The sequence below is a fragment of the Lepidochelys kempii genome, chromosome 3, assembly GCF_965140265.1.
Source record: "Lepidochelys kempii isolate rLepKem1 chromosome 3, rLepKem1.hap2, whole genome shotgun sequence".
Classification (NCBI taxonomy): domain Eukaryota; kingdom Metazoa; phylum Chordata; order Testudines; family Cheloniidae; genus Lepidochelys; species Lepidochelys kempii.
The window spans coordinates 186680889-186704485 of NC_133258.1; the positions used below are offsets into that span (position 1 = coordinate 186680889).

A 23597-nucleotide genomic window follows, 5' to 3' on the forward strand; every position below is an offset into this window, starting at 1 on the left:
TTAAAACAGCTTGCGGCCGGCTGCGGCCCGTGGGCCATAGTTCGCCCACTCCCTGTTCTAGAGCAGATGATCACAATGGTCCCTTCTGGGTTGGAACTATCGATCATTCCTTGAACACCAATGACTCCTTCCCACCTCTTTGGGGGGAAGATATCTTCTGCCCAGGGTTGGGATGAGGCGATAAGGCAGCAAGGTTAAGTGGAATTGGTCAGTCATAGACTCCACCACTTTCTCCTCTATCTCTCCTAGCTAGTGCCCAGGCTCCTAGTAGCTCCCAAATAAGGAATGCTGCCCCTCCCTCCGTCCCCCTACCTTGCCATTGTACAGGCAGGGCATTCAAGAGGGCTGAGAGAAAAGAGGAGTAGGCTGAGGAGCCCGCTGTGTGAAGCTAGTTGTACAGGCAGCGAAGCCAGTGGCATGCAGCAGGTGGCGCCTGGGAGCCACGCTGGACTGCGGCCGCTGCGGCCGGCGGCTCCCTCCCAGTGGGCTCGCACATGGCACGCGCCTCTGTGAAAAGCCGCGCGCCGCTCCGGGTCAGCTCACTTGTTCCGGGAGAGCCTCAGCGGGAGGAGCGGCGCGTGAGTCTCCGGCCGCAGCTGCAGGCGCTGCAAAGCTCCACCGCCTCCCCCTCCCAGCCCCGAGTCCGATGCAGCCTCAGTGCCGCCCAGCGGGTACGCGCCGAGGAGGCATGCCACGGAGCGGGGCGGCGGCAGCGGCACTGCCCTCTGCCTGCACCCCTCACTCTTACTGCTGCGCAGACAGAGGGGGCGAGAAGCCAGGCACCAGAAGCTGCGTCTGCTTTTAAGGGGCGCTCCCCCCGCTCCCGCGGGATCCTGCTCCCCAGCCTCCTGCTCTCCTCGTCCCATCCACTATGGTGCTTCAGCTTGGGACTTTGCACTCCTGTTCTTGCGCATGGCTCCATCGCGTGCCGGAGGAGGACTCGGTACCGTCAGAGCCCTAATTAGGGAGGATGGCTTTGGGGGATGAGCACAACCTCGGGAGCGGCGAGGAGGAGGAGAGCCAACTGCAGCTGACTTGGTGAGGAGGGTGCGATCCCCAGGCTGGCTGTGGGAGTCCCCCCAGACTTCAGTCCACCTCCCTCGCTCTGTCAGGATCTGCGGTCCGGGTCCGGACCCCGCCTTGTATCAGCACAGCAGCAGCACATCGTGGCCAACTTGCTGGGAGAGAGCCGTCCCTGCTGCTGTCCTGGCTGAGGAGCTCCCATTCCCTGAACCCAGCGGCAGCAGAGCCAAGGGCTGGCTTGCTGGGGAGCGGGCTGAGCCCCGGCTGGCTTTGGGGGAATCCCCCAGCGCAGCCCAGCTCCCCGCTCTGTACGGACCGGCCCCTGCAGTCAGCACCCAGCCCCGGGAGCTGGACCGGGCTGACTTGCTGGGGAGCAGGCAGAGCCCGGGCTGGCTTTGGGGTCCCCCCATCTGCTGCCGGGGCGGCCGCGGTCAGGGAGCTTGGACTTGGGCTGCCACCATGTCTAAGACGGCGGATAGCGGCGGAGCGGCTCCAGCCGAGGACCTGTCCAAGGTGTCCGACGAGGAGCTGCTGAAGTGGAGCAAGGAGGAGCTGATCCGCAGCCTGCGCAGGGCCGAGGCGGAGAAGATGAGCGCGATGCTGGACCACAGCAACCTCATCCGGGAGGTGAACCGCCGCCTGCAGCTCCACCTCGGCGAGATCCGCGGCCTCAAGGTGAGGGGCGGGGGCAGCCCCGGCCGGCACGGGAGAGGGGGCCGCTGCCGCCAGGCACTGGGCGGGGCGCTTCTCCTGCGCCCCCAGCACCGAGCCCACCTCAGGGGCGCTGCTGGAGGGGTTTGGCTGCGGAGCTGAGCCCGCTGCCCGCGCGGTCTGTTGGGCTGTTCTGTGCTTGGGGCAAGAGTCTCCTGGTGGTATTTTGCGGGAAGGTTTGGAGAAGAGAAGCACGGATTCCCCATGAGGTTAGGGGGATGGGGAATGATGAATGTGTCTTTCTCCCCCACATCCCTGGACTGGCAGAGGGCCCTCGGTGGGTTCAGGGATCTGCGCTTTCCATCAGAGGGTGGATTTCCAGTCTGCATGTGCATCATCCAGGGACAATTCCCCTACCTCCTCAAATGTTTTTACTCAGTCATTATTTAGGTAAATTCTCACTGGGACTTGACAGCAGTTTGTCTTAGTGAGGACAGAGTAAAACCTGAATAAGGATGGCTGGATTCAGCCCACAATGAATAGGAATTGAAATCTTTTAAAAAAATCACTCTACTTTTATGTCCTCCCTAAAATGTGCAGAAACAGAAGTGGCAAACTGTGTGCAGGGTGTAGAACGAGTATATGGTGCAATGTACCTCAAAAACTTTTTTGTGGTGATGGGTACCTTTGATTCTTTGAATTCTTGCCCTCAAAACGTGTAGATTTCAGTAGGTTTAAATGTTCTCATTTCCAGTGCATGTGAAAGGATAAAATATATGATCATGTTGGATAGATTCAAAGATTGTGGTGTTAAACTCTGCTGCTGTCTTAAGATTGTTTCTTAATTTACCAATACAGCTTCTCACCAGGCTTCTGGGAAGCTTTGATCATTTTCAGTGTGCAGCAGGTAGTATTTATGCTTTCCAGTCCTGGGACAGATTGTTGAAAACCTCTCTGATTTTGGGTTCACCGATACTATGCTTTAATTTCTTTAGTGAGAGCATGTCCTCTGATTAAACACTAATATTTTCCTAATTCCCTCCTTTAATTTTTTTAAAAAAGCCAATTGCAGTTGAAACTCTTCTCAAGCAAGATGTTTTAATAAAATCTATGAGTTGGGCATATCTTCAGAGGGTTTCCACTTTTTGACATGCTGTTTCTGTTTTAAGACCTGATCCAACCATTCTCAATGGAATATTTCCATTGACTTCAGGCCTCTAATTATTTATTCCTAATTGTTTTAATGTTTTCTGGGTGTGAGGCATAATCACTCATGGATGCTCACCCTGCCTTTGAGAACTGGGGCTGTGTGATAGCTACAGCTATGATGTAGCATGCCAAAGCTGTTATATGGAACAAAAATTTCCAAAAATTTCCAGTTGGGATTTATATAGTTTATATAGCTCACCAACACTTTCCATCCTGTTGCTCTGAGGGATGAAGTTCTCAGGGAGTTCAATAACTGAGTTGAAACTGCAGGATTATGAGGGGGTAATGAGAAGAGACACATAGGGACAGGTATGGACTTATGAAATATTATCTGGGGAAGTTCTTGTCTGACAAAGTAGAGCAGGTGCATACAGTTAGCTCATATTATGTACTATTATGTACAGAAAATCAGTGAGAGATAGAAGACTTCATTCCCCTCCTCATATGTCCTGTTCTGCAAAGCATGACTAGACCTGTTTCTGCTTTGGCGATAAATGACATCTGTCTGCACTTCAGGAGGTGCCAGGGTCCCATCTGATGATACAATTATCTTAGTAAAAATAAAGCTAAGGTTCTAAATTACAACAGCAATGCAAGGAAATCAAGAGTTTAGGCTTTCACTCTCTCTGCTGCTCTCTCCCTTGGTATTGCAGGGGTGTGGCTAGAGAGTATGGGTTTATATACTAGGTAAATTTAATTAAGAAACCACATTGGACTGTGATAGGGAATGAGTGATAAGTTACTATTTTAACTCTGAACTTCCTAAGCGATACTTTTATTTCCTCTTTTTTTCTTCTTCATATTTTTGAACTGGGACTTGAAAATGAATTTTCTTCTAATAATTCATAGGCCTGCTGTGTAATGTTTTAAGTATTAATTGTAGATGTTATTCATTTCAGAAGCCTCATTCTCTCTTTTAAAAACTTGAGCTTAGTTCCAGAAGGCTACACGATTGTGATTTTCTAAGGTGTTTAATGGAGTTAGGTGCCTACACTCGACTGAATTTCAATGGGATTTGGGCACCTACCTCCTACATGTTCCTTTGAAAATCTGAGCCTGTATAAACACTGCTGAATAAACATCCATCTTTGCTTCTAAGAAACAAAAAGAAAAGGGATTTTCCCTAATGCTAAAACATCATATGTGTAATTAATTTCTGTATTTCAAATAAGACATGAGAGGAAGAAAAGGGAAGTATAGGAAATGTATTTAAAGTGTGAGCATTTACAAAATAAATATGTGTCACAAATACACAGAATGTTACAAAAGCATTAAAAGGTGGAAAAGAATACCCGGAGTTGCAAATGATGAATATGATCACAGGCCAGATTGTTAAAACTGGGAACAACCATAACAAATGCTAAAAAAAGTTTTCTTTTGCATCATGTCCTGCTATAGCAATATCTTGAATGTTTTTACTTTAGAGCATGAATGTTCAGTAGTTAGAGAAGGGCATGGGGTATGTACTTCTTAGTCTTCTTTGAATTGAGACTCTAGTAAGTTATTTATAGGAAATTATTTAATTTCAGAATGGCTGAACCAGTCTGGACTAAATCAAACCTGACCAGATTCTTTTGTCCAAAATTGGAACCAAAGCAAATGAAACCCCAAACTCTTTTGGGCTCTGAAAAGTATTATATATATATATATATAACCTTCAATCATCCATCTATCTATCTATCTATTAGATTATAGATATAATAACATCAAAGTATGATCATATATATAATTATTAGTGTCTCTACACTTCCTGGTTTTATTCAGCAATAACAGACAAGAGGACATTTCACGACAGTGGAAATCTTTCGAGAGAAGCTATGAAAAATATATTTTTTTCTATCCAGTTTGAGATTAAAAGGTTATGGATGAGTTTTGGTTTAAAAAACTGAACTCTTCACACCATATCTGAAATTAACCTATGAACCTTTGAGATTCATTCAGTGTGATGTTTAGTTTTGTGCTGCTTAATGTCTTTGTTTTACAGAAATATTATGCAGTCATAGTAGACCAACTGTACGTGCAAAATTGATTGATGTATGCTGATTAGAGCAGGATGGGGAAGTTAGATGACATGTCTACAACAGCTCTGTTAATTGGCTTATGTACTGTTAACATTAGAATGAATGTTAATATTTAGACACTTCTCTCTAATTATTTTCTTTCTTTTAAAGGATATCAATCAGAAGTTGCAAGAAGATAACCAAGAACTGAGAGACCTTTGCTGTTTTCTGGACGATGATAGGCAGAAAGGCAAGAAGGTATCACGAGAGTGGCAGAGATTGGGCAGGTACAGTGCTGGGGTTATGCACAAAGAGGTTGCCTTATATTTACAGAAACTGAAAGAATTGGAAGTGAGACAAGAAGAAGTGGTTAAAGAAAACATGGAACTGAAAGAACTGTGTGTTTTGCTTGATGAAGAGAAAAGTGGTGGAGCAGGCAGCAGGAGTTCCATTGACAGCCAAATCAGCCTCTGCCAGCTAAATGCAACAAGTACTTACATACGAGATGTTGGTGATGGGAGCAGCACCTCTAGCACTGGAAGTACGGACAGTCCAGACCATCATAAACACCATCCAAATACTAGTCCTGAACATCTCCAAAAAAGTAGGGGCGAAGGAAGCCCTGAGCATCAAAAACATAGGAGTCTTAGCCCAGAGCATCTCCAAAAACCTAAGAGTTCTGGAAGTCCCGATCACCAGAAGCATCTAAAAGGACCAAGTCCAGAACATCATAAAAATGTTGGCAAAGGTAGTCCTGAACAGCAAAAGCACTCCAGTAGTAGTCCAGAAACTCTTCCAAAGCACATTTTAAGTAGTAGCCCTGAACATTTTCAAAAACATAGGCCTAGTAGTAGCCCAGAGCATCAAAAGCACAGCAGCAGCAGCCCTGAGCATCTTCAAAAACACACATTGAGTGGAAGCACAGAACATCTCCAGAAAGTGAGGGGGACAAGCCCTGAGCATCTCAAACAACATTATGGAGGGAGTCCGGAGCATCTCAAACATCTCAGTGGGGGCAGCAGAGAAGGTACCCTAAGGAGACAAGTAGCAGATGATATGTCACCTCATCACAGGAGTGTATACAATGGAATGAATGGTGGGTCAATATATTTACTGAAAGCACATTTACAAAGACTACTGAAGTAGATGTAAAATTATACCAGCCACTTTTGAAAAGAACAATTACATGTAATGGTAAAGCCAATAAGAGCTAGATATTATTATTATTATTTTATTTTATTTCATTATTAAGTGAGGCAGACATAATGTAGCCATTCAGACATCCATTGGCAGTTAGACTTAATAGATAAGTAAGGGATAATGAAATCATGTCACTTAAGTGTGTAAATGTCATGTCTGTGACAGATTAACAATTCTAGGCCCTGATCCTACAATGATAGTTATATAGACAGACCCTTATACCTATGTGGAATTACACTGAAGTCAGCTATTAGATAATAATAACTTCTGGTTAGGTCTGATGCTGGCCGGATATGAACCACCTACTTAAAGTTGAAAGCTTCTCCATCTGAGTGCCAGTTTCCTGAGCCACCCTGTCTTCTAGTTAAAAGATGAATCAGATAGCTGCCTGAAGGCCGTTACTTGGCCTTAGGCCCCTACAGTGTCCCAAACCCTATAGTTGGTATATATTTATTAATGAATTGAAAATAAAATGAACAGGATTAGGGAGAATTTTAAGTATTTTTTTTTCTGCTCTTTAGTGTTCCGATTCAGGAAGTTAGCAATGGGAGTACTCATGTGCTTGTCTTCAAGCACATGCTTAAGTATTTTCCTGAATTGAGGCCTTGGTATTTTGGCAGGAGAGAAACATTAGGGAAGCATCCTATAGAAATTAATAGACAATACCTTTTAAAATCAACCTATAGAACTCAATAAAATTGCCTACTTCTGTTGTAGAATATTTATAGAATGGATGAAAAACCCACCTATAAATTCTGTAGATTTTTACAGTAATTTCCATAGAGTCTGCTTTGATTTAGTTCCTTTTACATTCTTTATAAGGTTTCCATAAGGGAGCACCTGAGTCTTAGTTATGCAGTTATAAAACCTATTCCTCACCTCTTCTCACTCTGATTTGGAGTAGGGCATCCTACAACTCTGCCAACAATGGAAATTTTACCTGAGTAAGAGGCTGAGGATAGGCTTTATAGGCTCCAGCTCTGCAAGGCCAGATCCCTGCACCTGCATGGAGCCCATTGACTAAAATGGAACTCTGCACTGGCATAAAGGTCTTCCTGTGTGGATCTGCTTTTAGGATCAAGGCCATAATGAATTACATGCCTGGGTTGCAATCTTCATCAGCTTGTGACATTGCTCCCTCAAGTCAATCCATTTATAAATAATGCATGACTTACAAGAGGGTTTTGTTATGAGATGATCTACTCCTCAGGCCTGTTGACTGGCTTATTCCTAGTGAAGTGTGGATTCACAACACCACCAAACCCTGAAGGATAGTTAAAATATGGAGATTTCTAATTGATTTTTAAAACAATTAATTAAAGTGAATATTTGAAAAATGAGAATGTAGATTTTAAGATATAGACATTTTAAAAACGTTTTATGCTTTATTAAAGTATATTTCCGTTTTCATTTAGTTTATTTAATTTAAGATTAATGAAAAACATTGAACCTCTTAATATCTTATTGTAGTGATACATTTTCAAAGGGCCTCCTTATTTGCAACCACGTTGTTCATGAATCTATCCACTTTGATATCTTAAATCATCTCTTAGCACACACAAATATATATTTGTATGCTTGCAGACATAGATGCAGGTTGTGTGTGCAAATGGGCCCGCTAACTAATATTCTACATACAAATAATGAGATCCCTTGAAAATTTGGACATGTTATTTCCAATGAAACTAGAGAAGTTGCAGGTTTCAACCTGAAGTGATTGGCATTTCTTGAGTAAAGTATTCCAGCTTTACACAATTTGGGCTGAAGTCATAATGAGCTGAAGGGAGGAGCCAGGAATTTGGGAGTCTCTTTATTAGCTATTGAGCTGGATAAGACTTTACGGCCACTCAGAATGCTGCTTTAATCCTGCCCATTATGTAATCATGTTAGTGGAGGCCTTTGGGTGCTCAAGGGCCTTCACTGTACTTTTCCTTTGTTTTTGTATAATATGACTTAAGCGTGAGTTCTGGGCCCAGTAAAATCAATGGCAAACCTCCTAATGATTTCAGTAGTCTAGGATTAAACCCTCTAAGTTAAAATTTAGGTAACTTTTCTGCTTCCGAACTATACTGTAACTGTTTTGTCAATTACGCTAAAAAATTTGCAAGATAGACATTGGTAATAAAGAACTGCATTTTCATAAGTGGCCTGAAAATCTGTTTTTCCGCTATTCTACGCATACTGGTACATGTGCAAAAAGCCTGCACATTTTTCTCCCTGTGTTCTTCCCTCCTCCACCAGAAAAAATGTGGGGGAGGGATAGTTCAGTGGTTTGCACATTGGCTTGCAAAATCCGGGGTTGTGTGTTCAATCCTTGAGGGGGCCATTTAGGGATCTAGGACAAAAATTGGGGATTGGTCCTGCTTTGAGCAGGAGGTTGGACTAGATGACCTCCTGAGGTTCCTTCCGACCCTGATATTCTATGATTTGAGTAGAGAATTGTGAATTACATTACCCAGAATTTGAGTGCAAACTCAGGTTTTACATGTGCAAAGATGATGCAATTTATAAGCATTAATGTAGGGGTCCCTTGTGAAAACATGGCCCAAAACATAGTGTAATAGAATAAAAATAATGCTATAACCATTGCATTTAAAAAAAATCAAACTTTTTATAGGTACTTGGGATCCTGTGTGGGTTAGATAAAAATCTAGATAAATTTCCACCTCAGTATATATTCAGGTACTACAAGACAGCATGTGTTTGATCAAATATCAACGTATAGTGTTCATTTTATGATGTACTGCAGGGGTAGGCAACCTATGGCACGTGTGCCAAAGGCAGCACGCGAGCTGATTTTCAGTGGCACTCACGCTTCCCGGGTCCTGGCCACCGGTCCGGGAGGCTCTGCATTTTGATTTAATTTTAAATGAAGCTTCTTAAACATTTTAAAAACCTTATTTACTTTACATACAACAGTAGTTTAATTATATATTATAGACTTATAGAAAGAGACCTTCTAAAAAATGTTAAAATGTATTACTGGCACGCGAAACCTTGAATTAGAGTGAATAAATGAAGACTCGGCACACCACTTCTGAAAGGTTGCCGTCCCCTGATGTACTGGCAATTTCATTGCGATATTATTTGTGGCTGTCATTTGTTTGACCAACAGGAATGAAATGTTCATGTTAGCGTATGATGAATAGGAAGGTTTAAAATTGTTTCAATTTATAGTATGTGTTAAATATGTAATCAGAATATTATCTTATTCATCAAAGGCCTGATCCAAACTTCTTTGAAGTCAATGGAAAGATACCCATTGACTGCAGCGGGCTTTGGGCTGGGCTGAAGGGGTGTAGCTCTGCCTGATACCAAACCATCCTGTGAGGTGCCATGGTCTCTCAGTTCTTACTGACTTCACAGAATCATAGAATCATAGAATATCAGGGTTGGAAGGGACCTCAGGAGGTCATCTAGTCCAACCCCCTGCTCACAGCAGGACCAATCCCCAATTAAATCATCCCAGCCAGGGCTTTGTCAAGCCTGACCTTAAAAACTTCTAAGGAAGGAGATCCTACCACCTCCCTAGGTAACGCATTCCGGTGTTTCACCACCCTCCTAGTGAAAAAGGTTTTCCTAATATCCAACCTAAACCTCCCCCACTGCAACTTGAGACCATTACTCCTTGTCCTGTCCTCTTCTACCACTGAGAATAGTCTAGAACCATCCTCTCTGGAACCACCTCTCAGGTAGTTGAAAGCAGCTATCAAATCCCCCCTCATTCTTCTCTTCTGCAGACTAAACAATCCCAGTTCCCTCAGCCTCTCCTCATAAGTCATGTGTTCCAGACCCCTAATCATTTTTGTTGCCCTTCGCTGGACTCTCTCCAATTTATCCACATCCTTCTTGAAGTGTGGGGCCCAAAACTGGACACAGTACTCCAGATGAGGCCTCACCAATGTCGAATAGAGGGGAACGATCACGTCCCTCGATCTGCTCGCTATGCCCCTACTTATACATCCTAAAATGCCATTGGCCTTCTTGGCAACAAGGGCACACTGCTGACTCATATCCAGCTTCTCATTCACTGTCACCCCTAGGTCCTTTTCTGCAGAACTGCTGCCTAGCCATTCGGTCCCTAGTCTGTAGCGGCGCATTGGGTTCTTCCGTCCTAAGTGCAGGACCCTGCACTTATCCTTATTGAACCTCATCAGATTTCTTTTGGCCCAATCCTCCAATTTGTCTAGGTCCCTCTGTATCCTATCCCTGCCCTCCAGCATATCTACCACTCCTCCCAGTTTAGTATCATCCGCAAATTTGCTGAGAGTGCAATCCACACCATCCTCCAGATCATTTATGAAGATATTGAACAAAACCGGCCCCAGGACCGACCCCTGGGGCACTCCACTTGACACCGGCTGCCAACTAGACATGGAGCCATTGATCACCACCCGTTGAGCCCGACAATCTAGCCAACTTTCTACCCACCTTATAATGCATTCATCCAGCCCATACTTCTTTAACTTGCTGATGAGAATACTGTGGGAGACCGTGTCAAAAGCTTTGCTAAAGTCAAGAAACAATACATCCACTGCTTTCCCTTCATCCACAGAACCAGTAATCTCATCATAGAAGGCAATTAGATTAGTCAGGCATGACCTTTCCGTCGTGAATCCATGCTGACTGTTCCTGATCACTTTCCTCTCATGTAAGTGCTTCAGGATTGATTCCTTGAGGGCCTGCTCCATGATTTTTCCGGGGACTGAGGTGAGGCTGACTGGCCTGTAGTTCCCAGGATCCTCCTTCTTCCCTTTTTAAAAGATTGGTACTACATTAGCCTTTTCCCAGTCATCTGGGACTTCCCCCGTTCGCCATGAGTTTTCAAAGGTAATGGCCAATGGCTCTGCAATCACAGCCGCCAATGCCTTTAGCACTCTCGGAAGCAACTTGTCCGGCCCCATGGACTTGTGCATGTCCAGCTTTTTTAAATAGTCCCTAAGCACCTCTTTCTCCACAGAGGGCTGGCCATCTACTCCCCATGTCAGCGGGAGGTGAGGGTAGTTAGTGCTTTGCAAGATTGAGCCCTATGTAGGGCTAGAAGTTGTGTGTGTGTGTGTGTGTGTATGAGAGAGAGAGAAAGAAAAATTTGGTATGTATATTACTCTAATAAGATAGTGCATTAACATTTTGTGGAATTTTTCTGCAGTGGGGACATGAACATCATTATTTCTGTAAAATCACAAAAGAGAAAAATCCTAACACATGCACAAATGTTTGTTCCTTATTACAGTTGTGTTGCTTGCTTTGGATGTTGTTAATCTTTCACATTTGTACTACAAGGTTTGTCTAAGACTTCTAACTTGGCAGTTTCAAATAACATGGGCCTGAAGCAGCATAGCAGACTATGGTCATGTCACTCTTATGTGACAGTTAGAGCCTGAACACAAAATGAGTTGGTTTTTTGGTGGATACAAATCAATTTCCAATTTATAAATTGTGAAAAAATAGAAAATGCTTAGAATTTGAGGTGCTCCTTTTTTTGCTGAACATTATTTTGAAAAAAAAAATCCTATTATGCAGACTTGAAATGGACTAATTGCTCTTGGTATTTGGAAAGCACTTTTGTAAACAATCAAGACATTTCTAGTAAAATGGAAGCTCCTATAAAGGTACTTTTCTTGCTGTCCAAAATTCTTCCGTCATTAATACTTGCATCACCTCAGTATAGTTAGTAGCACAGTTATGATGACAGAATTTTGCCCTACTATATGTGTTATAATAAATACAAAAGGTATAAAAATAGCTTAAGCATTTGATTGAAACTGACAAAGACTGTGGAGTTAAGGCTGTTTTAGTAGGCTATTATAGGTGTATCTTAATTGTATGATATTAAGTAAATATGCTGCAGTGTGTGGAATGATATGTGTTGTAATACTTAAGTCCTAGTTTTCTCTCAGATGCATGCTTAGGGCTCCTACTGAAGTTAATGGGAGCTGCTTGCACCTGAGAGCAGTATTTGTAGGCACAATTGGGTAAGTAAAGGATGTTAGGTGTCAGCTTTAAGTTTAAATTTCTGTTTCCCCCCTCTTTATGCCAAAAGTATGATTGCATTTTGATATGTTTTTATGTATTAATTTTCAAATTCTAATGATAATATTGTAAAAGTTTTAAAAAGTAGAAGATAGGAAAATGTTCTATACATTCCACTGAAATGGGTTCCCTCATCTGCTCAAAAGTTTTGTGTGCTTAAATGTTCTGCTGAATCGAGGTCAGAGAGTAGAAATTGGTCCAGTGTTTGTAACTGAAAACATATATTTCATCTTAAGGATGTTAACCGAATACAACTTATGTTGTAACAGTTAATAATATTTTACAGTGATCACTCTTAAAGTGTTCTGCTTAATGAGCACAGAACTATTTGGGGATAAGAAGACTGCAGAAATTATAGGACAAAATGCAATGGTAAAATAATTTTTATAGTGAACATTTATGGAATCTAGAAATAAGGTATGACAATCTTTAACTCTGACATAAGTATAGGTATTGTATATGTACCTCTATATAAAAATTAATATGCTTTGAGGGCTAGTGTTTTGAGTTGTTTTTTATTCTAAATTTACTGTAAATCTCCAATTTTCTGATTTTGTTTTAGTCTGGAATTTGATTTTTGTGTCAAAGGAAAATATCAGAGGCTTTTAGAGATGCCTCTTGCTTCTTGTTGAGGTTATTAATGAGCTAAAGTAAAAGTGCTGACTTGCACTAACTGGTACATACTGCTGGAGGTATGGGAACTCATGTACAGAACAAGTGCAGCAGTATTTCTCTCAAGCAAAAATATTTGTAGGTTAAATGGACACACATCTTAAACTATGAACAATTACTGTTATAAATGTGTTGCTTTTTAAGGAAAGACAGTGCATAGCAGAACATACTCTTTGTATGTGAATGAGCACAGAAGAAATTGCTCTATGTCTTCAGGGAGAAAAGGTTGAATGGCAATACTGCACTGATTTAATTGTTGTCTGCTGGGTAGTATGCAATGGCCAAAGAACAAAGCAATGACATATGTTCTTGTGCAGGTTTATTTAAGGTAAAGTAACCCCCTTTAAAAAGTCAAAGTTTTATCAAAGAGTCAGCACACAGTGGTATTTAAGATGCAACAATTATTTTCCTATACGGAGAACAGATAATCATTTTGGTCTCTCAAATACGATGGTGTGGTAATTTGTTGGTAAATGTAGCCTTTTTAATGGAAACCACTGTACTCCTGTCAATAGGTGTCTAATCTAGGTGGGTAACCCTTACTCTTGCGAATAGTTTTGTTGACATCAGTGGGACTATTTGGATGGTTCACATGAGTAAGAGTTTCAGGATCAATCCAGTTTGACAGAATGTCTACTTGTAGATCTCCTATTGATTGCAGTGGAAGTGTGCTCATTGAAGTGATACAAGATTGAGACATACTTGTCCCAAAGCCCATTGATGTCCGTGGGAGTCTTTCCACTGGACTCCAGTATATGGGTATCTACATGACTAGAATATGCTGAATTTGTTATAACAACAAAAACATTTTTGTGAGCAAGTGTGGTTAATGCTGGAGGTGCAGTTTGTAATATGAAGTTTGAAGCTTTTGGTTAGCTTCATGTTACTGGAAAATTTGTGTCTGAACTCTTTGGAGAGAATTGTAAGTACTGCCTTACATATTGTTAACCACACTGGGAATATTTTATTTATACTTTAAATATTTTAGTATTTGGTGAATCATCTTTCCAAAAATGACTCCATATCTTAATAGGTGCACTAATGTCGGTTTATAAAGCAGCCTAATCTAGTTTAAACAGTTGTCTGTATGTACTGACATATCACCACTCTGATTACTAAAAGTTTAACGAAAGATTGAACTGGGAATCATACAATAGCTGATACAACAATGCACATAAAAGTGGGAATGACTACAAATGATTGCATTTAACAGCCCTCCACCCTTACACCAGTATAGGTAAGAGCAGACGACATCGAAACATGCTCATTGTATGAATGCGCAATGTTCAGGCTGTATGCCTGTATTTCTGAAATGCCAGTAACCTTTTCTGAAAGGGTTCAGCTAAAAGTTCAGCACTATGGAAGAGACACAAAATAAAGTGTGTAAACTTTTAAGACTGGCTTTACTGTAAGCCAATGAGAAATACCCATTTTAAGCCAACATTGGCCAAATTTCAAAGTTTATTGTTTAAGTTGGATAGTCATGCAAAGACAAATTTTGGTGAGATTTTCATAAGCGCTCATTGGCGACCTAACTCTGCTCCTATTGAAATCAATATCAGTTTCATCATTGGCTTCAGTGGAAGCAGAGTTAGGCCTACAGACTGCTGTTCTAAGGAGATGTGGCCATGCGACCAAGGTATTTTGGTGCAGCCAGCAATAATTCCTGTGCTGGGCCTTTGGAATAGCCCATGTCTGAATGGGTGAAGTACACTTTCTTCATGCATACTGTGGTCTTATTTGTTAGGCTAGTATGGAAGAGGGCCCAGACCTCTCCCCTGGCCCTTCTTGTTTTCTTCAGGAGTATAGCAGTGGCGACACTACACTTTCCTTGTGTTCAGGGAATGTAAGGGATTGGATTTTGGCTGGTTCCTATGGGACATAAAGGATGGGAGAAAGCTTATTCCACCTGTCTCTGTGCACCTTTGCACACCCATACAGGGCCAGTGAAGTCTGGATTGACCTACATCAAGCCTGTTTGCCATCAGTTTTCGCATCTCCATTTTGTTTGTATGATAGTTGTGCTCATGACTGGTGGCAGAAATCTCACCAATTTAGTTTTTTTGTGGTTTAAATAGTAACCCTTTTAATTTGAGCATCGGATCTAGGGAATTGTTCTGTAAGTGCTGTAATGATTCCTGTCTTATCAGTCTTGGGAATAAGAGAACAGTGTTCTCTGCAGTGCTACAGTATATCTTAACCACACCTTTTAAGATCATGTAAAAATTTAATCTTGAGATTTATATTAAGGTTTATTAATGTTATACACCCCCCTCTCTCTCTGCTTCTGTTTTTCTGTCTGTCAAGGTTCCTTCCCCACTCTGAACTCTAGGGTACAGATGTGGGGACCTGCATGAAAACCTCCTAAGCTTACTTTTACCAGCTTAGGCTAAAACTTCCCCAAGGTACAAATGAATTTTACCCTTTGCCCTTGGATTTCCACTGCCACCACCAAACTTTATCTGGGTTCCTGAAAAAATGGAGTTTGGACACGTCTTTCCGCCCAAAATCCTCCCAACCCTTGCACCCCACTTCCTGGGGAAGGTTTGGTAAAAATCCTCACCAATTTGCATAGGTGACCACAGACCCAAACCCTTGGATCTTAGAACAATGAAAAAGCATTCAGTTTTCTTACAAGAAGACTTTTAATAGAAGTAAAAAAGAAATCACCTCTGTAAAATCAGGATGGTAGATACCTTACAGGATAATTAGATTCAAATATAGAGAATCCCTCTAGGCAAAACCTTAAGTTACAAAAAAGAAACACAGACAGGAATATTCATTCTATTCAGCACAGCTATTTTCTCAGCCATTTAAAGAAATCATAATCTAACACATACCTAGCTAGCTTACTTACTAAGTTCTAAGACTCCATTCCTGTTCTGTCTCCGGCAAAAGCATCACACAGACAGACACAGATCCTTTGTTTTTCTCCCTCCTCCCAGCTTTTGAAAGTATCTTGTCTCCTCATTGGTCATTTTGGTCAGGTGCCAGCGAGGTTACCTTTAGCTTCTTAACCCTTTACAGGTGAAAGGATTTTTCCTCTGGCAAGGAGGGATTTTAAAGGGGTTTACCCTTCCCTTTATATTTTATGACACTGTCTCTTCCCTATATGTTTAAAAAGTGACTAGTATGCTTGGGTGCATTAATAAAGAAGGAATATGGTAAAAACATAATATAAATAAATGATATGAAGCAATGGCATGTGCTCACATGGAATATTGTGCTTAATTTTGGTTCCCATACCTTGAGGAGGGTACAGCAGAGATAGGAACAGGGGCAGGACAACAAAGATTGTTGGGGGCGGGGGGAGTAAAACTTACATAGGAGGAGAGACTGTAAAAAGCTAGGATTAATTCGCTTTGTAAGGAAAAGAGTTGAGGGGACTTACCAATATTGAGGTAGATAAAATTACAAAGCGTATAGGAAAAGATTTTCAAAAGGCACAAATTGGAGTTAGGTGTCCAATCTTCATGGACTTCTAATTGGTGGTAGGGGTTTAACTGCCCTTTATGTCTTTGTAAATCTTTCCCCGAGGGAAAACAAACACTCCTCCTGTTGTGAACTGCCCCACACTCTGAGGTGCCAGGTCACTCAGTGAAGTGAATGGCAGGAGAACATAAACCACATAAAATGAACCTTCCATTAAAGCAAATGCTACTTCATGCAGAGTGTAATCAGCCTCACCACAGGAATTCACAGAGTGTAATACCTTATCTGGGTTTAAAAGGAGCCGGGTGACCAACCATTATACATGTTGTTATGCATGTTAAAATAGGGGTAGTTACACTTTGTGATTCAGGGCATCATGATGCTGATTGTCTCAGGCATTGGGAAAGAAATCTGCTCTTCCTCCATGTACAGCACTGTACAACTGGCCAGGGGTCTGATCCACTCCCATTGAACGCAATGGAAGTTCTTGGGAATTGGTTTGGCACGCAGGTGTCAGATGGATTTGTTGAAATTTCTCTGAAAACACAGACATGAGACCAATACCAGAGGCAAGATAACTCAGCTTGTTAGCCCAGTTGTCTGACTGGTGTGACAAATCCTATATCCTAGAAAACTTTCCACGGTCTATGCTGTATGTGATGGGAAAATGCCACCTAAGCAATATTTACAAACAGTCCTAGGGCTCCACCAGTTTAACAGGAGAGTTTAGCAGTAGGGGAACTAAAAAAACAAGTGCTTGTGTATCTGGAGAGTGGAGTTTAGCAAATGTTAAACCTAGTATATCTCATGAGTAAAAGGCCAGTAACATCTGCTAGAGCCCAAGGTGTCCATGAGAATTCCTAGGTCCTGAGGACATTAATATTTGAAACTCCTTTAACCTTATACATATGTTTTTCCTCCACCCTTCCTCTTCTTTTCCTTCTGCTTCTCTCCCATCCTTTTCTGCTTTCATATGTGTCCCTGTCAGACCTCCTTCCTCACTCCTTCTCACCCGTTGCTGTGCTGAATAAGAGTTAAAAAATATTTTGGGCTCCTGGTATCCATCTGCTTTTTCTTGATGGGCTGCTTCAACAGTAGTCCTGTCCTGTAGCAATACAGCCACTCTGGTCTCTGCTCTGCATGTGCTTTGTTCTTCACTGTGAACTATTACTGTATCCAGCAACTGCTGTAAAGGTCCAATGGCACCAAAGTGGAATCACTGACTGTTAGAATGAGTGGGAATCACATCAAGAAAACAGGAGATAACTACTGCAGGCAAGTTATCTGGCACTTTTAAAAAGTATGCTTTATTTGAATTAACTTTCATGACCAGTGGACCCTCTGAGTCATTGTCACTTTCCCCAGGTGGGTATGGCTAGAGCTAGGCATTTTGCAATTATACAGAGGTATCTGCACAGTTCTATCAATTCCAGACCAGCAAGTGCCCTGATGTTCCCAGTATTTGACTTTTGCAGAACAGAATCTAACAGCTGTGCCAGATTGTCTGGGTCATTTGAGATGTGTGACTATCCAACTCATTTCAAGTATATATTAGAACTTAAATGAGGTTTGAAGACATACTTGCAGAGGTGAAAAGCTAGCATATTAAATCACTGTGCCATGTTTAGTAGCACCTTTATACTTAGGCAATCCAATTCTCACTCAAATCCACTGACTTTACTGGGATGACACTTGGGATGCATTTGAGCTATAGTTTCTTAATTGATTTTTATGTTATATTTTGATTAATTAGATTAGTGACTAGGAGGTTGTTTCAGCACCCATTTAAGTCAATGGAAAGGATAATTGATTTCAGTGGGAACTATCAGGAGCGTGGAGGATCTCAGAATGTTTGTCTACTTGAAGTATGTGTTGTAGCAACAAGGGAAGGTACTAACAGACTTCGACAGAACTTTATTTTTAAAGTGGAAACCTCTTTACTAAGCAGCTTCTGCACCCTTGGTAGCTCTCACTCCGCCTCCTCAACTCCCCCCCCCGCTTCCTGTTTCCTGTCCTTTCAACCAGTGCTCCCAGTTCTAATAATTACAAGCAGCATCTAAACACCACATTCCCTCCTCTCTTAAGAAACTCTCCCAATTAAAATAAACATTGTTGTTCTAACCACAGGAACAAATATGAAACAAGACACTATACTGTTGGCAGAAATATTACACTGAAAACACTGTAGATACTACATAACATAGTCTCTAGTCCAGACAGGTGCTTTTCTGGGTCTGACAGGCCGTCTCCCAAGCCCCGGTTCCAATGCAATGGCTTGTTGTGTTGATACTGCGGTGAAGTCATCCAGTGCAGACTGGGTGTTGGCATAATCTCCTCTTGGTGCATAGCCAGGTGCAAGATAAGAAGCATTTCATACCCACCCATCAGAAAGTCGATAGGTGTAAGGTCCCTTCTTCTCTATGATTTTAAGAGGAGCTGTGAATTTATGGTCCCCTTTGTGTAAAATTCCAGGTTTTTGGAATTCTGATGAAGGCACCACACTCAAACTTTGGTTCCTTAGCACCCTGCTGTCTGTGAAAGCTTTATACTTTGCTTGGTTCCGTTCAACTGTTTTTCTCACATCACCTTCGGTTGGGCATCAGGTCGTGCCTTTAACAATCCAGCAATGTTCAGTTTAGTATTCATCTGTTTCTCATGCAGTAACTCTGCTGGTGATCTTTGCGTTGTGGCATGTCGTGTCGCCTGGTATGCTTGCAAGAAATCAGTAGTGAAAGTTATCCACAATCGCCCTTCCAGTTTAGCCATTTGCAAACTGTCTTTCAAACTTCTGTTAAACCGTTCGATTTCCTCATTGGCTTGATGGTAATATAGGGATGACCTTCTGTGTAAAATGTTCCTCTCTGCTAGAAAAGTTTCAAACTCCAGGGAAGTAAATTGGCAGCCATTATCTGAAACTAGTTCTTTGGGGTTACCTTCCCTGCTAAAAACTGAAGAGAGAAACGTAATTACTGTAGCAGAAGAGATTTGTGATGTAAACGCTACCTCAGGCCATTTACTGAAATAGTCTATTTAAGTGATGGCATAATGGCAGTCACTTGGAGCAGTATCAAAGGGTCTTACAATGTCAATCGCCACTTTTCCCATGCAGATTCAGGAAGAGGAACAGGCTATAATGGAGGGGTACATGTCACTGCTGTTTTATCATGCATTTGGCAAGTGACACAGGATTTTATGAGTGTTCCAGTTTGAGAGTCCATCCCTGGCCACCAATTCAGATCCCGTAGTCGTTGTTTAGTTCTGACAATTCCTTGATGAGTATTGTGTGCCAGGTGTATGAGTTTTGACTCTAATTCTTCTGGCACAAGTAGCTGGTATATACCTCGTAGCACACAGCCATCAAGCAAAGAAAGTTCATCCCAAGATCTAAAATAAGGCAGCAAAACCGGGTCAAGGTTTTTAGGGTTACTGGGCCATCTCTTTGTCAGAAATTCCCGTAGTTTTTGTTGAATTGGACACTCTGAACGAGCAGCTTGAAGTTGTTCTTTTGTAACTGCAGTGAGAGTGCTTGTAATAAGCGCAACTACTACATCCTTATCCTCTGGTGGATCATCTGGTGAAGGCAAAGGCAGGCGAGAAAGGCAATCAGCTACCACATTTTGGTTTCCAGGCTTATATTCCAGTTAATAATTGAAAGAGAGTAGTCTTGCAGACCATCTAGCAATACGATATCCTGCTCTTCCCAGTCCTTTTGTGGTGAGCAACTTCGTCAAAGGGCTGTGGTCTGTGCGCAACTTGAACGTGTGGCCCCATAGGTAAGTTCTCCATTTTTCAGTAGCCCAGACACAAGCAAGTGCTTCTTTTTCGACTGTAGAATATTTCCTCTCAGCATTACTTAGTGTCCTTGAAGCAAATGCAACAGTCCTCTCTGTGTTGTCCTCATGAAAGTTGTGTGAGGACAGCCCCGAGTCCATAATCAGAAGCATCAGTAGTTACAATTGCGGGCAATGAAGGAGTGAATAGTGCAAGTACTGGATGATGTACAATCAAGTCTTTCACCGTTTTGAAACTAGCTTGTGCATCCGTTTTCCACACTAAGGTTGAACTTCTCTGTAGTAATTCTCATAATGGTTCAATGACAGAAGCATAACTGGGAATGAATTTTTCATACCAGGAGGTAAGACCCAAGAAGGAACGTAAGGTTTGCAAATCTGTTGGAGGAGGAGCATTTGAAATTGCCAGGATATGATCTGGATCAGGTTTTAGTCCAGCCTCTGAAATTGTATGCCCCAGAAAGGAGAGTTCAGTTTGTCTAAATTTGCATTTGGACCTATTGAGCTTGAGGCCTGTTTTGCTGATGCCGTTTAGTACAGACTGCAGGTTATTGTCATGCTGCACAGAAATATTTCCAAACACGATAATATCATCCAGATAGCACAGAACTCCATGTTGATTCTTCAGAATCAATTACATCATTTTTTGGAAGGCACTTGGGGCAGATGCGAGACCGTATGGAACACGTTTAAAACAAAATAGTCCCTCGTGTGTAATAAATGCTGTGAGGTCTCTGCTATCTTCATGCAACATAACCTGGTAGTATGCAGTCTGCAAATCAAGAGTAGAAAACATCTTTGCTCCACGGAGTTCTGCAAATACTTCTTCTATGTGAGGAAGAGGATGGCTGTCAATCACAATAACTTTACTAGGCTCCCTTAAGTCCACACAAAGGCAAATGCCTCCACCCTTCTTCTGCATCACTACTATCGGTGAAACCCATTCCGAGGAGTCAATCTCTTCAATATTGTCCTTTTGAACAAGTTTTCTAAGTTCCTCTGACACAGCTTCCCTGACTGAAAATGGTAAGCGCCGTTACTTCTGTTGTACAGGCATCACATTATTCTGAATTTTAACTTTATGCAAAAACCCATAAGCACAGCTGAGTTTCTCCTCAACCTGGTGTTGGGTCCCAGCTGAAACAGGTGTGTGTACTGCAAGAGTGCTTTGCTGAGGAAGATCAATTCGTCCATTAACTACCTTGATTTAAAGCAGCCAATAAATCTCTGCCAAGGATAGGAGTGCCTTTGTGGACAATGTAGAACTCTGCAGTTACACAGCAATCACCAAAAGTAACTATTGCTGGCAGGCAGCCATGTTCTGGAATATGGTTTTTCAAATAGCACACCAAGTGAAGTTTGGGTTCAGGAAGAGGCAGATCTTTAAAGTAACGCAGATAGATGGAATCAGGTAGTATAGATACTGCTCAGACAGTGTCCAGCATTAGCTGAATAGAATGTGATTTGCCTGAGGGTATGGTGGAAACATTTACAGTGCACTTTATCTGGTCTGGAATATGTGCAGTGGTGATTTTGTCCACGCTCAGCACCATAACATCTGGTATTGTAACTTCATGCACCTGTTGATTGAACTGGCTACTGTGACATACTTTAGCAAAATGCCCAATCTTTTTGCAGTCATTGCACTGAGCTACTTTTGCCGGACATCCTGTGTAGCTTGCAAGGTATTATGGGGATCCACAGTGAACGCATGCTTTTACTGTATTTTGAATTTGCTGATTTGGTGGTTTTCCATTAGTTTTTCTCTTGTAATCGTTTGTCTACAGCAATAGTGAACTTTTCTGCAAAGGAGTCACAGCTTGGACTGTGCTTCCTGTATCCATGCTCATTATTTTGGCTTCAGCTGTAGCCGACTCAATCTGAGTAGCAACGGTTATTGCTTTTTCTAGTGTAAGTTATGGTTCTAGAAGTAAGCGTTCTCTTACACGAAGCACGGTTGTTTTCTCAATGAGCTGGTCTCTAATCATCTCATTTGCCATATTCCCAAAGTCACAAGTTGCATCCGATGAAGTGAGCTGTAGCTCACAAAAGCTTATGCTCAAATAAATTTGTTAGTCTCTAAGGTGCCACAAGTCCTCCTTTTCTTTTTGCGGATACAGACTAGTATGGCTGTTACTCTGAAAAAAGTTACAATCAGACTTCTCAGGGAAACAATATACTGCATTATAGTTTCCCCTGGTTTCTGCTCACACTGGCAAAATCTGTAGCTATTAGCTACTACATTCACTTTTGGCACAAAAAAGTTCTTTAATGCAGTGAGCGCAGTCTCATATTTATCATCTGCAAGGGGAGAAGTGTAAAATATACGCTGCCCTTCTGCTCCAAGGCAGTGGATTAGCAGAGCACGCTTTCTTACTTCAGAAATCTCTGGAGAACTGATTGCAAGCAGGTAAGTCTCGAACATATGGATCAAGGTAGTAAAAGCTATTGGAGGCTCACCTGGGCTTTGCAGAAAGGGTGCAGGTGGGTTCAGAGGCAGAAGATCCATCTCGTCGCCAAAATGTTGTATCAACCAGGCAAGGTACTAACAAACTTCAACATAACTTTATTTTTTTAAGTGGAAACCTCTTTATCAAGCAGTTGCTGCACCCTCAGTAGCTCTCACTTCGCCTCCTCAACTTCCCCCCTTTCCTTCCTGTTTTCTGTCCTTTCAGACTCTCAACAGCCAATGCTCCCAGTTCTAATAATTACAAGCAGCATCTAAACACCACATTATGCAGTAATATTTTGTGGCTGGGAGGAAAGGTCTGCCACAGCTCTTGAACTCTTAACTCAGTCCTTTACTCAAAGGAAGCTCCTTTTGATTTCAGAATTGGGTCTTATGCATCACGTTAAACTGAATTCTGGGTTTCTGTATTGCAATATTGTTGCAATGTAAAACATGCTTTTTAGATATATTTTGGTGATTAAATTGTCTGACTGTCTGAGGTCTGGCTGTTTTAATGCAGATCAACAATATTATCATAATTCTTCATAAGTGGTGCTTGCTTAACCTCTTCACTCTCTTCAGATTTATAATACACATTAATCAAAAAGCCTCTTTTCTTTCCTTCTGCATGTGCTGACAGAATATTTCTTACTGCCCTGTTGAAATAATAGAGCCTTAAAAGAATGACTGCCAGATGTAATAGGACCTGGAGTAGAATGGGTTAACAATGAGTAATGAGGAGCCCAAGTGGTCAGGTAAAGTGGAAATGAAAATACCGGCAGCCTGCGTTTACCATTCAAATGTAGAAATCTTGCTGTACAGATGCTTTCTGGTGTTATATCTGTTTTGTGAGGTGTAATAAAACTGTGCATGCCTTGTTTTCATTGCTAGAGTGGTTTTGTTTATTGGTTTTAGAGCTAGCAAGCATTGCCTTTATTACTGAGCCAGAGAACTGCTAGGCTGAATTTAGTTCTTTCATGTCACATACGAAGATTTTTTTCCCTACCAAGAGAGCATTCAGCATTATGTTCAATTAGTGGTCTTGAAATAAACATCGTCCAGGTGGTGCTACTTGAATAGTTACAGTGTGGTCTCCATGAAGAGAATCAACTTGGAACTCAAGCTGCTCAGTTTCTG

The 23597-nt window shown here is 41.9% G+C and overlaps 1 protein-coding gene across 7 annotated transcripts in view; it reads left to right on the forward strand.

Annotated features, from left to right (window-relative positions):
• Positions 1–491: 491 nt before the first annotated feature.
• Positions 492–23597, forward strand: part of CCDC85A (coiled-coil domain containing 85A) — a 192575-nt gene continuing 169469 nt past the window's right edge. For 3 of the 7 annotated variants that reach the window (XM_073339343.1, XM_073339344.1, XM_073339347.1), the window contains exons 1-2: positions 495–1698; positions 5055–5979. In XM_073339343.1, the coding sequence (XP_073195444.1) occupies positions 1483–1698; positions 5055–5979 (1141 nt within the window). In that variant the 5' untranslated portion in view covers positions 495–1482. Of the gene's footprint in view, positions 1699–5054; positions 5980–23597 lie in introns of all 7 variants that reach the window. The other 4 variants (XM_073339345.1, XM_073339346.1, XM_073339340.1 and 1 more) reach the window with 3 other exon arrangements.